The sequence below is a fragment of the Salmo trutta genome, chromosome 11 (assembly GCF_901001165.1).
Source record: "Salmo trutta chromosome 11, fSalTru1.1, whole genome shotgun sequence".
NCBI classification, from domain to species: Eukaryota; Metazoa; Chordata; class Actinopteri; order Salmoniformes; family Salmonidae; genus Salmo; species Salmo trutta.
In genome coordinates, this window is record NC_042967.1 from 14,838,454 (window position 1) to 14,851,581 (window position 13,128).

The 13,128-nt window shown below is 41.9% G+C and overlaps 1 protein-coding gene across 5 annotated transcripts in view; it reads right to left on the reverse strand.

The window, feature by feature from the left end:
* Nucleotides 1–3,284: 3,284 nt before the first annotated feature.
* LOC115202282 (endophilin-A1-like) overlaps nucleotides 3,285–13,128 on the reverse strand; it is a 46,696-nt gene continuing 36,852 nt past the window's right edge. The window contains exons 6-12 of one of the 5 annotated variants that reach the window (XM_029766335.1): nucleotides 11,666–11,824; nucleotides 9,694–9,800; nucleotides 9,090–9,202; nucleotides 8,699–8,713; nucleotides 8,457–8,468; nucleotides 8,202–8,213; nucleotides 3,285–6,443 (exon numbers count right to left, since the gene is read on the reverse strand). In XM_029766335.1, coding sequence (XP_029622195.1) covers nucleotides 6,250–6,443; nucleotides 8,202–8,213; nucleotides 8,457–8,468; nucleotides 8,699–8,713; nucleotides 9,090–9,202; nucleotides 9,694–9,800; nucleotides 11,666–11,824 — 612 coding nt within the window. In that variant the 3' untranslated portion in view covers nucleotides 3,285–6,249. The remainder of the gene's footprint in view (nucleotides 6,444–8,201; nucleotides 8,214–8,456; nucleotides 8,469–8,698; nucleotides 8,714–9,089; nucleotides 9,203–9,693; nucleotides 9,801–11,665; nucleotides 11,825–13,128) is intronic. The other 4 variants (XM_029766338.1, XM_029766336.1, XM_029766339.1 and 1 more) reach the window with 4 other exon arrangements.

Genomic DNA, 13,128 nt, shown 5'->3' on the forward strand with positions numbered 1-13,128 from the left:
AAAGTGGCAGTAATAAAGCCTCTCTTGAAAAAGCCAAACCTTGCCCCAGAATTTGTTTTTAACTACTGGCCCATATCGAATCTCCCATTCCTCTCAAACATTTTAGAAAAATCTGTTGCGAAGCAACAAATTAATTTAAGTATGCTTCCCTCTAATTCTCTCTCTCTCTTACCTCTCTCTCTTTGTCTCTCTCTTTCTCTCGGTCTCTTTTCTCGGAGGACCTGAGCCCTCGGACCATGGCTCAGGACTACCTGTCCTGATGACTCCTTGCTGTCCCCAGTCCACCTGGTCATGCTGCTGCTCCAGTTCCAACTGTTCTGCCTGCGGCTATGGAACCCTGACCTGTTCACTGGATGTGCTACCTTGTCCCGGACCTGCTGTTTTGGACTTTCTCTCTACCGCACCTGCTGTCTCTAACTCTGAATTATCAGCTATGAAAAGCTAACTGACATTTACTCCTGAGGTGTTAACCTGTTGCACCCTCTACAACCACTGTGATTATTATTATCTGATCCTGCTGGTCATCTATGAACGTTTGAACATCTTGGCCATGTTCTGTTATACTCTCCACCTGGCACAGCCAGAAGAGGACTGGCCACCCCTCGTAGCCTGGTTCCTCTCTAGGTTTCTTCCTAGGTTCTGGCCTTTCTACGATGTTTTTCATAGCCACCATGCTTCAACATCTGCATTGCTTGCTGTTTGGGGTTTTAGGCTGGGTTTCTGTACAGCACTTTGTGACATCGGCGGATGTACAAAGGGCTTTATAAATACATTTGATTGATTGTTTGTTCAAAGTTAGAAAAGAGAGGTTTTGAACCTGATTTAAGCGGTAAATGGAATGGAATTCCCTTTTTATGCAGTTTTTTCTCTATGCCTATTCTGACCTTGAACTATGCGGGTTTCTGCTATCGTCAGTCAATGCTTGATCTGATTGAATCTAGGCATTAATTCCACTACCTTTAGATGTGAGGAAACCATGAATAAGGTCCAAATGGAAAAAGCATCTACTTTCTTTTTCCTTATAGAAATGACAGCATTCTCCATGCACTGTAATTTATAAACTAGTAAATGAGAAATCCATTTGGAAAAGGGGATTGTAAATACACATAGCAATTGTTTTAGATAATTTTTCCTTATGATCCCTGAAGACTAAAGTGAAACCAGTCGTATGGAAGCAAACTGAAAATCATATCAACATGACATGTATTGCGGCACCTTTTCCACCGTGAAGTAGGCTATGAATAGCTCTGCTGTTATTCCGAATTTTCATTGCTTGCGCTCAAAATTTGCGTGGATCAAATTTGGAGACCCAAAGTAAAGATTTCTGTAGGGCTGAACCTGTTCAGTTGATATATGTGCTTTAAAATGTTTAAATGATATGCCCGGGATCTTCCTCCGTTTTATTTTACAATTTGTATCAGGTTAAATATTAGCCACTATCGGGAGCCACCATCAGTAATACCCACGTATATTTATAACTGTCATTTTAGTGTTAGTTTTCTTCAATTTGTAGCCTACATTTTGCATCATTCATTCCGTTTACCTTTCTTTCCTCAAGCCCCTGTAGTTGTTCCTGAGGGTCGTTAGCATTAGTGGATCATATTAGGATAACATTGTGCGATAATTTGAGACAAGTAGCCTATTTGAATCATTATGGAGCTCAGACCACACGTAGCAGGTTTAACCTGGAATCTGGCGCACGATTCACGACGACTGGACTGTTGTCATAGAGTACCATGATTAGAATAGATTTATGGATTTATTGTTCAAACTCGATTGTACACTTTCCACCTTCCAATATTTCATGGTTTGAGCTTGAATATGATAACTTTCAGGATGAATCAAACCACTCTAATTTTGATTTATCAATATATTTAGTGCGTAAAGTCTCTCCAAAACGTTACTTTTTATGATTAATAGGTCCATTCCAAACCACAAAATGTGCCTAAATAATCTACAAGATCAGAGTATTTTTAAATCTGCCAGTTGGTGCTGAAGCAACATATATATTTAGATGGCTTTCTTTTATTGATCCATATATTCTGAACCCGTCCTCTCAATGTATTCTAGTGAGTCTGTCAACAAAATTCAAATTAAAGGTACACCGTATTGCTTAAGATAAATGTACTGAAAACCCTATTGAATGAAAGCACCAATAGAAAATATGTTGTCCAGCAAGTGCGAGGCTTTTCATCGGTTTAATTAAATGTATTCAGCGCGCGCAAGGGAACCACACCTCCTTACTTCTGTGTATTTAGTAATTTGTATTATACTGGTCTGAACTCCAATATATTTTGTAATAAAACACTTTTCTATACAATTTTGTGGCCCCCTTTCACCCTGCATTGATATCAGCAGTCTGGTGGCACTATGGTGTGATAAGAGCGTCTGCTAAATTAACTAAATATAAATGTCTATGGAAAAATGGACATATCAGTATTATAATGGCTACGGCCCCAAAACAAGGTTGTCTAGACATGATACAGCTTTTGTCAAAATGGACTAATTCGTAGCAGGTTTAGGAAACTTTATGCAACAGGTTAGGATAATTAACTAGCAGGTTGGGAGAATTAGGTTAATCTGTATCCCTTCTAGACATGGCTCTGAAACAAGGCCAATAATAATACCCAGTGTGCTTTGTTGGTCATTTAGCATACACTCTTATCCAGAGTGACTTACAGTCAGTGCATTAAGGTAGCTAAACATCACAGTCATAGTAAGTAAAACGTTTCTGTAACCGTTACTGAGAATGTTGATGCTGTTCAGGCCAGCTACTTGCAAATATATTTCTGTATTTTAAAATACATGTATTTTAATTAAATAGATTTCAAAATACAAGTATTTTGTAGTTTATGCTGATACAAAATACCATAAAGATCAATGTAATTGTATTTTGTATTTTTTTGCCCATCCCTGCCTGTACTGTAACAGCTTTACTCCACCAAGTCGCCACCCACTTTTTACGCACAATAACGCCTTTTTGATGGTTGTCTGCACCATCTAGTGGTAATCAGCTGTTAACGTATGTGTGAGGCCTTGGCCACAGCTATATCCTCTTCATGGTGCTTTCCTCAGGACTGACCATCACCGCACCACCAGGGGGCAGGGCTACCGACGTTACTAGTGGAGGTTGTTATTGATCTTTCTCAAGGTCTTTCTTACATTGATCCTCTCTCCTTGCCGCCTTCTCAAAACGCATTGGAGGAGAATATCCTTCAGAGCTTCTATAGAAAGAGACGTTCCTTCCAGACCAACTTCTCAACAGAGAGACAACAACAAACAACTCTAACCTTGTTGTTTATTTGAATAAATTACATTGAGATATTTTTGTCATTTTTAACATCAAGCATATTGTCTTGTAATCCGGTGCAAGGGATGAAACCGAAACAAACAAAAGAATCCAAAAACGACAGTTGTGTGCAGCACAAATAATCCCTCCCATCACAATAGTTCTATACAATTACTGTATATATATGCATATACTTTATCACAGTTACAAAAATAAAATACGATACCGTAGATGCGCTACTACACACACACACACACGGTGAAAACAAATCACTGAAAAGCTGTACAGTCCTCATTGAGGGCAAAGATACACACGATAATTGTTTAAAAAAAAGATAGAGAAAAGAAAATGAAGGAAATATATATCCTTTAAAAAGACTTGAACGCACAGCCAGTTCCAAGCTGAATCGGCTTATTCTGCCAACAAACGAGACCGTTTCAAATTGTGCTTCCCCTTTAAAAAAAATGAACGCTATAGATGGGTTTTCGGTTGGTTCAGCTTCAACAATAGTATCATTTCGCTATACTGTATCGGTCCTTTATCAAATAGACATCCAGGAGGATTTCAATGAAGGAAAAATACTGACAGAAAAAATAGAAATGTACACTTCATAGATACAAACCACAGTAGACCAAAGCACCTGTGGCGCATACAACCCCCTCTCTTCTCAAAACACATACCAACCTCGGCCCAGCCAAACCACACCCACCCAGTCACACGACAATGATACATGGGTTTAACACTTATTGCCCTGTCTGTTACACACATACAGTTTCACATTGGATTCGCAGAAGGGAAAACCACTGAGAATGAAGTCCTCAAAATGCTGGAGAAAACCTAGACAGATCCAGAGGCCAGAGTTTGGAGTGTACAGTAGTATCCAATTGCTTTAGTAGATTCTGGCCTTGACCCCACTCTCCCAGGGCGTTTCAGGGAGAGTGGGATATGCAAAAAACACATTTCCAACTCACACATACATATTAATACACACTTGTTCCCACCAAATGATGATGATTATTATTATTATTATATACAACAGTCTATGTTGCTTTGGTACCTTATATTGTGTATTGTTACATGTGTGGCCATTCATTCCTGGGATATGACAAGGGAAGGACAATCAACGAGGGATAGGGACTAAGGATCCCCAGAACCTTCAGTAAACAGACATACAGTATTGACCAGTAAGAGCAACACATACAGTATGAATGGGTTATTTCAGACCGAGACTCCTAACAGAGAGAAGTTGCCTAGATTGCCTGACAACATTTAGACAAAGTGTAAGATACAAAGGGTTAGGGGAATTTGCATCTGGTTATTGATGTTAGTATCCTTGAATTAAATATGCCACCGTGTTCACTTTTTATAAAAAGTTCCCTTTTCTGATTGAGACAGCATTGCTTGTGTATTCCATTGTCTTCGTAATACAGTATTTGTCTGTGAGCATTGTCAGCTAAAGCTAGTTCTATGGGATTCCATGACTTATTGTCTTCAATATAGTGTTATTTGTCTATCTGACTAAAGGACATTCTGATACAGTGAAAACAACTTCGCCAACGGTTAAAGGAAATAAGGCTAAGTCCGATAAGTGGTAAACTCCTATATGAAATAGCACAATACAGCAACCATTTTTTTCACAAATATTTCCACGTCATTGGTAAAATACACATTGAGAAGATTTTTTAAACATTATTTCATATTATGGAAACCGTTTCAGTTTTTGCTTATACGCCACTTAGAAAACAATTGAACTACACAATTTAGTATTTTGTTTCCGTAAATATTCATCGGCAATTTATAACCATTGGCTCACATACACTAGATGTAATAATGAGACATACCTAAATCACACAGAGGACTTGTGTGATATAGAATGCCAACGAAACAATGTAGATCGCAAACAAACTACACCCTCGGATAGAAAAGCGAGTAGATCTGCCATTGACACCACTCAGCCCTGCTGTAGGCCTACCCTCCAGCATAGGTGGCCAGTTTGGTCTAACTATGGTGCCTTGATTAAATCACACTGAATCCTTACATCCCTCACTCTCAGTTTAGGTCTGTATGAAAAGACACATCAAAAGATATCCCCTCCTTAGCGCAGTGATTGAGAGGGTTTCAAGTTCTTCAGCAACCACCTCTTTGACCAAGCCCGCAACCATTACGAGACAAACGTGAAGGGATCCGTCATAAACATAAATCTGTTGTTTAGCATGAAATGGACACGGCCTCTCTAGGAAACAATCCATGCATGCAAACAGAAGGCTACCCTTTTCAAACGGGAATAACATATATTTAGCTTGAACGTACTTAGAAGAAGTAAATCTGATAAGATAAAACACTAAAACATGCCTGACCTACAGTGTCTAACAAAGTGTGAAACGTGACCTAAACGTGATCTAACGTACCAGATAACCGCCCAGAAATGGTAGCCTACAACATGTGACGATGAGGAAATTATGCTAGTCTATAAATTTCCACAAAGTACAGAGAAGGATAGTAACGGCCATTTTGAAAGACACACAGCCAATGTAAACCTAGATGAAGCCAGGAAAGACAAGGATTGAGGAACTGTAGAAGCTCCTGAAGGAGAAAAAACTTCTGAGGACAAAACCGAGAAACACTTTTTAGAAACAAAAGAAAAAACAACCATAGCATTTTATTGGTTTGATGGTAAATGTCCACGGTGGCATTCAAAACGGCATCATTGCTTATTTTATTTTATTTTTTTCAAAAGTCTGTTTCGTTAGCACTCGTTGGCGTGACACCATGTTGTTGTTGATCTCGCCACAGCCGATTTCGTCGTCATATCTTCATTGTAGTTAGATCTCCTTTTTAGCGGAGTGAAAGAGTGGGTTTTCGGGAATGTTTGGGGGTGGCGGGAGCTGGGGATGCAGGGATTAGGATTTGTCGCCTGGGAAAACTGCTGCTGCTGATTCGCCGTTGCCGTGGCAACGACTTTAGGGCAGGGGCACCAGGATATCCACGTAGTTGACGGGGAAGAATCCAGAGCTGCCGTGGATCATGCCCTCGTACCAGTTCTCGTCGATCTTGTTGGTGAGAGTGATGATGTCCCCCTCCTTGAAACCCAGCTCGCCCTCGTTCTCGGGGTCAAAGTCATACAGCGCCCTGCAGGATGGCTGGTCTAGGGGAGCTGGAATGAGAGAGAGGGAGCGATGGTGAGAGAGCGATGGATGGAGAGATGGTGAGAGAGAGAGAAAGGGGGGGATGGGGAGAGTGTGAAAGAAAGAGAGAAAGAGAGAGATTGAGCAGTGGACCGATGGAAAGGGACAGATGGAGAGAAGAGAAAGCAGAGTTATAGTGTATGGCTGGAGAGGTGTATCGTATAGACAGAAAGATGGGGGTGAATCCTAACTTTCACAAGGTCAAATCTTCACTTAGACTCCAATTGACATCAATGGATGAGCGAAAATTAAGTTAATTCAACTAGGTGAAAATTCGACCAAATAGAAGTTAGGGTTATTCCTATAATAAAAGAAAGATAAGATTATCTCTGGAGTAAAGCGCTTACCTGGAGACCTTGCTGAAAGGGGGGATGGAGAGCAGACAGAGGAGGAAGAAAGAGAGGGAGGGGGAGACAAGGCAAAGAAGAGAGAAATGCATAAAAATGAATGTGTATTTAGGTGATCGATTGATAGACATATTGAACAGACAGTAGTGTTGTCACGATACCAGAATTTTGACATCGATACCAGGTTTAGTACTGTATCACGAAAACTCAATACCATCACAATACTCGATATCAAAATGATACCATGGCAAAAAAAGAAGGCATATTAGCCAAAGCCACAGAATGGCATTTGATCCAGACAGATAAACTTAGCTACTGCTCTGTTCAATCGTTGGGCATCTTTTGAGTTCAATGTCATTACATTCAGACTTTTTTAAGTCAACATTTTTCAGAGACAGCCATATATCCATTAATGAATCAATTATACAATCAATTTTACTTCGTTTTTTATCAACTATATACATAACATAATGAAAATAATTTATTTGAATGGTAAATCTCTATTGATAAACTGGGTAAATCAAGATGTAGCCTATTTCTATTCACAATACAGGTGAATGCTCTTTAACCAGTAATGATGTCGTTCACGAGGCAAAAGAGGCGGGCGGCCTATCGGAGCACAGTCCGTTAGTGACGGGAAGTTCAGTTCATTTTACTGACTCTGATCTTTTCGACTTGTTCAGTCAAAAATGTTGAATCTTTCGACTCATCTAGTTCATTTGAGCACGCAAGACCCCCTACCGGCGAACAATGAACTGAAAACTCGTAAGAGTCATGATTCTACAAGCCTCTCGTTCACATCTCATTCACCATAGGGAGCAGGCAGGAAGCCCTACCAGCGAACAATGAACTGAAAACTCCCAGTGCAGGCTAGCAGCGAGTAGGTGGAGCAGGCACGGTGCGCGCTAGAATAAGGGGTCGGCTGCGCTGATAGACGTGCTTGATCCTTGAGAGACATTTGACAAAAGTACCGAAAGTAACAAATGCTTGTATCGAACCATTTTTCATGTTCTAGTATGGATAAAGTATTGAAGTTTCGGTATATCGTGCAACACTAACAGACAAAAAGACAGAGACAAAGGGAGACAAGGCCAATCAGAGGAGAGAAAGACGTAAAAATGTTGGTTTGTGTTGCCGATTGATTGATAAACATATCGAAAAGACAAACGCACAGACAGAAAGAAACAAAGACCGGAATACTGACAACAAAAACTTGGAATACAAACAGAGAGAGAGACAGGAGAGAAATCAGGAAACAGACTGGAGCCAGAAAGACAGCCCAAGAAAGAGCGAGAGACAGACCGTTCATATGGACACACAGACAGAGTGATAAAGTAGAGATATTCTGTCGTATCTCTCCAGAATTCACTCTAGGCTCACCTGGAGACCTTGCTGCAAAGAGGAAGAAAGAGAGAGAGAGAGCAAATGTGGGAGAAAGAGAAGAGGTATTTATGTTTAACTGCAATTGACATAGTTGGATAAATGGATGGATGGGTGGATTATGGCAATGAAGAGATGGCTTGGACAATCACCAAACAGATGGACGGAAACAGACGTACGGACAGACAGAGAGACAGTGATAGAAATAGACAGAGTGATATTATGGTATCTCTCCAGGGTTCACTCTTGGTTTACCTGGAGACCTTGCTGCAAAGAGGAGAGAAATTAAAATGCGAAGGAGGAAGAAGCAAGCCACACAGGTAGAACAAATGCATTTGTGATTTATAGCATTTGGGAAGTGGATGGATGGAGAGATGGAGCGTTGGAGAAATGAAACTATGGAGAGATGACGAGATTGAGAAATTAAGAGATATGAAGATAAGATGATTAGCCAGCCAGATAGATGGACAGACGAACAGACAGATGACTTATCTCACCTGGAGACCTTGTTGCTGGATGGAATAACAGAAAGGAAAAGAGAAGAAAGAGTAGAAAGGTCTTTATTTTCATTTGCCTGATAAGTGGATGAATGTAGAGATAGATAGACGATGGGAAGACACAGACAGAGAGACATAAATAGTCATAAGGAAAAGAGAGAGACATTGATAGTGATGGAGAGAGAGAGGGATGAGTTGTATTTGTATTTATTATGGATCCCCCATTAGATCCCCCATTAGTTCCTGCCAAGGCAGCAGCTACTATTCCTGGGGTCCAGCAACATAAGACAGTTACATACAGTTTAAAATACTACATTAGATTACACTTCATAACACCTAGTGATGTAGAGAGAGAGATGTCTGGTTTCATGGTAGGAGTGGAGAATCTCACCTGGGGACCTGGATCCTTGGATGGCTCCATTGTGGTTTTCACTAGAGAGGTCCAAGGACTGACGTGGCTTAGGTATGAACTCTTTCTTGGGCTTGTTGGAGGAATCCCTTATCCTATGGATAATACATTGCAGAAACAAGCCCATATAGTGAAGAGGGTACTGATCCCAATCTCCCATCCCCTCCCCCCCGCCGCATCACTCGTTGGAAGAATTAATAGAATCTAGTCATTCTATTTCTGCGGCATACCTAAGGGTTGGGGTCAAGGGTTATTAGGATCAATTCCATCTCACTTCTGGCGAATTCAGAGAATTCAGGAAAGGAATAATCAGGCGGTATCAAATCTTGATCCGAAGACGATTGGCATGGTATAGTATTGCCCCCGTACTCTACTAGGGTTGCGAAAATTCCAGAAACATTCCCAACATTCCCAGGTTTTTCTCCAACCAGGATTTCAAAATAAAAAAAACCTGTGAACTTCGGGTAAATTTCAGTAATTTCGCAAAAATACTCCGTACCTCCAGCCGGTACTGACCGGTCATGGAGACAGACACACAGATTATAATGATATATAATGATATATATATATTATTATAAATACTGACCGGTCCTCCATCTTGGACTGCAGCTGGGTGAGGATCTCAGCACACTGCCGATGGTACTCCACCTGGGCTTGGACCAGTGCGGTCAGCTGGCTCACCTGTTCAATCTGCTGACGCAAACACAAAAGGCCCAACGGGACGACTGTTACATATGGGCGGCGTGGCCCAAGTCCCACAGTATTCATCCGGACTCACTGGTCTGGCTAACATACAGAAACTACAGTATGATACTGCAAGGTCAACACAGAACACATCCGCCTTACTGTGTGACGACCCTCCCACTCGGTCTTCCGAATTCTCTCTCTTTGCTCTTGTTTTCCTTACTAGGATGTCGGTGGGCTCCGGTGTGTCCTGGGGATAAATACACCTTTCCCCCATTCATTGGGGAGACTCTCTCCATGCAGACACACTGTTGGTTGTGGCATTTTTGTGGCTGTTTTGTTTGTTTGCTTTGGCACCTTTCAACACCCCTCATTATCACATGTATACACGCAACCACTTACCGTAAATTCCGGACTATAAGCTGCAACTTTTTTCCCACGAATCTCGCGGCTTAAACAATGACGCGGCTAATATATGGATTTTTCCCACTTTCAATTTTTTTTTTTTTTTCCAAAAAACACATTCTGTGACGTGCTCAGTTTTTTGGCGGCATGAAGCTTTCATTAGACCAATGAAATTGCCGAACGGGTTAAGGTCAAACAACTTTTTTGTTTACTGTTTAGATTAAATCGAGCGCTCTCAAACTTCCCATCATTCTGATTATTTTTGTTATGGGCTACGAGCCGGTTCGGGACAACTGGCTAACGTACAGATACTTTGATATGACAACACAACGTCAAGAAAGACTGGATGGATCGATAGATGGGTGGAGGAGCCATTATAGAACGTAGAGCTCAACTGTTATTACAATCATTTATCTATCTATAGACGTACTGTCAATCTGATATCTGAGGCTCTAGGTTCCCTGACACTGCCTTGATGAGAACCTCCAGTCCATACAACGTTACATGCAGACAATACACAGTGAGTTAAAGTCAGCCTGTGATGGTCTTCCACTGACAGAAGTAGAACAAGAGCTTTGAATCACGACCCCCTCCGTTGCCGTGGTTGCAGCTGGCCAGAGGGGGAAGTGACTTGGACTAGAGACAGGGAGGGAGAGAAGAGGACAGAGACTAGAGAATAGACACACAGTTTGCTGAGAAAAAATACAACTATTGAACGTCAAACGTGTACATGTGATCAGTGATGGACAGAAGACGCAGTATAAAGACATGGCGACTACTATTACAACTGCTACTTACTACTATTACCGTTGCTACTTACTACTATTACCGTTGCTACTTACTACTATTACCGCTGCTACTTACTACTATTACCGCTGCTACTTACTACTATTACCGCTGCTACTTACTACTATTACCGCTGCTACTTACTACTATTACCGCTGCTACTTACTACTATTACCGCTGCTACTTACTACTATTACCGCTGCTACTGCTTCTGCTGCTACGCCAACTACTACTGCTGCTTACTACTCCTACCTCCTCCTCCTCCTGCCTACTACTACTACTCCTACCTGCTGCTTACCACGACTATCTTCTGCTTACTACTACTACTACTCACTGCTGCTTACTACTCCTACCTGCTGCTTACTACCTACTACTACTTACTACTGGTACTGCTGCAAACTACTACTGCTTACTACTACTAGGAATATAGATACTTAGTCCTTAGACCCACAGGTAAACAGTGTACTTGCATTTACTAACTAGATCACCACTAGTTAGTAAATGGAGAAACATGGTGCTCATGTGTCAATGGTGGGTCATCTCACACACACACACACACACACACACACACACACACACACACACACACACACACACACACACACACACACACACACACACACACACACACACACACACACACACACGGGAAGTAGGAGTAACGGTAGAAACATATTCCTTACATCACTCTCCAACAGGTTGAACATGCTGAGCTCAGCGATCTCCTTGGTATCGTCAAACTTCTCCAGAGCCTGTTTGATCTCGTCGTCCGTCACTTTGCCCTGACGCTTCTTCTTGTAGTCGAAGTCCAGACGGCGGCCTTCCAGTTTCTTCAGGTGATGCTGCGAGGAGAGGAAGGAAAAGGAAGGAAGGAAGGAAGGAAGGAAGGGTGACAGGTTAGACAGGGATCACTCCAAATGGTTAGACAACTTCATCCTTTTCACACTAGCATGCCAACCCAAACCGTACTGTGCTGGTTCAGCTCAGCTTGGCCCAGTTCTGCTCAGGGCTGTGTCCTGAAACAACCCCTGACCTCAGATTGGACAGGCATATGCCAGCAACATGACCGGAGCTCCCGGCCACATAATCTGAAGGTGGTGCCTTCACCAATGCTTACCAGTATCAGACACCTTCAGGCATATGATTATTCAGTTAATTATAAACTTTTAGTATGCCAGAGTTGATTTTCCCTCTTCCCTCTCTCCGAGCATCTAAACTTTATCAGCTGAGTATTGATTCCGTGGTCTGGCAGGGAGACGGATGTAATTGCATTGGGCAACTCCAACCAGACAGTAGAGTAAACATGCTGCCTCTCCCTCAAGGGCAGTAAAACATTGACCGAGCATTAGGAGTTATCCCACTGATGTCAATGTCTAGACGAAGTGATTGTTACTCCACTTATTTATGTGCATATAAAGATGCAACGTTGGCATTACCGTTACATTTTTTGAATGAACATTTTCCTGGTCTGCTTTCGACGTGACTAGGATTTGAGTTGTATGTTGTAATGTATGCAATGACTTCCAATGTGTCTCATTAATGACATAGAAAATTGACGGTACACCGGTCTAGCTTGCCGTGCTGTTATGACGGTGTTGTGTCTAGCTCGCCGTGCTGTTATGACGGTGGTGTGTCTAGCTCGCTGTGCTGTTATGACGGTGGTGTGTCTAGCTCGCTGTGTTGTTATTATGGGGTTGTGTCTAGCTCGCCGTGCTGTTATGACGGTGTTGTGTCTAGCTCGCTGTGCTGTTATGACGGTGGTGTGTCTAGCTCGCTGTGTTGTTATTATGGGGTTGTGTCTAGCTCGCTGTGCTGTTATGACGGTGTTGTGTCTAGCTCGCCGTGCTGTTATGACGGTGGTGTGTCTAGCTTGCCGTGTTGTTATTATGGTGTTGTGTCTAGCTCGCTGTGTTGTTATTATGGGGTTGTGTCTAGCTCGCTGTGCTGTTATTATGGGGTTGTGTCTAGCTCGCTGTGCTGTTATTACGGTGTTGTGTCTAGCTTGCCATGTTGTTATTATGGGGTTGTGTCTAGCTTGCCATGTTGTTAATTATGGTGTTGTGTCTAGCTTGCCATGTTGTTATTATGGGGTTGTGTCTAGCTTGCCATGTTGTTAATTATGGTGTTGTGTCTAGCTTGCCATGTT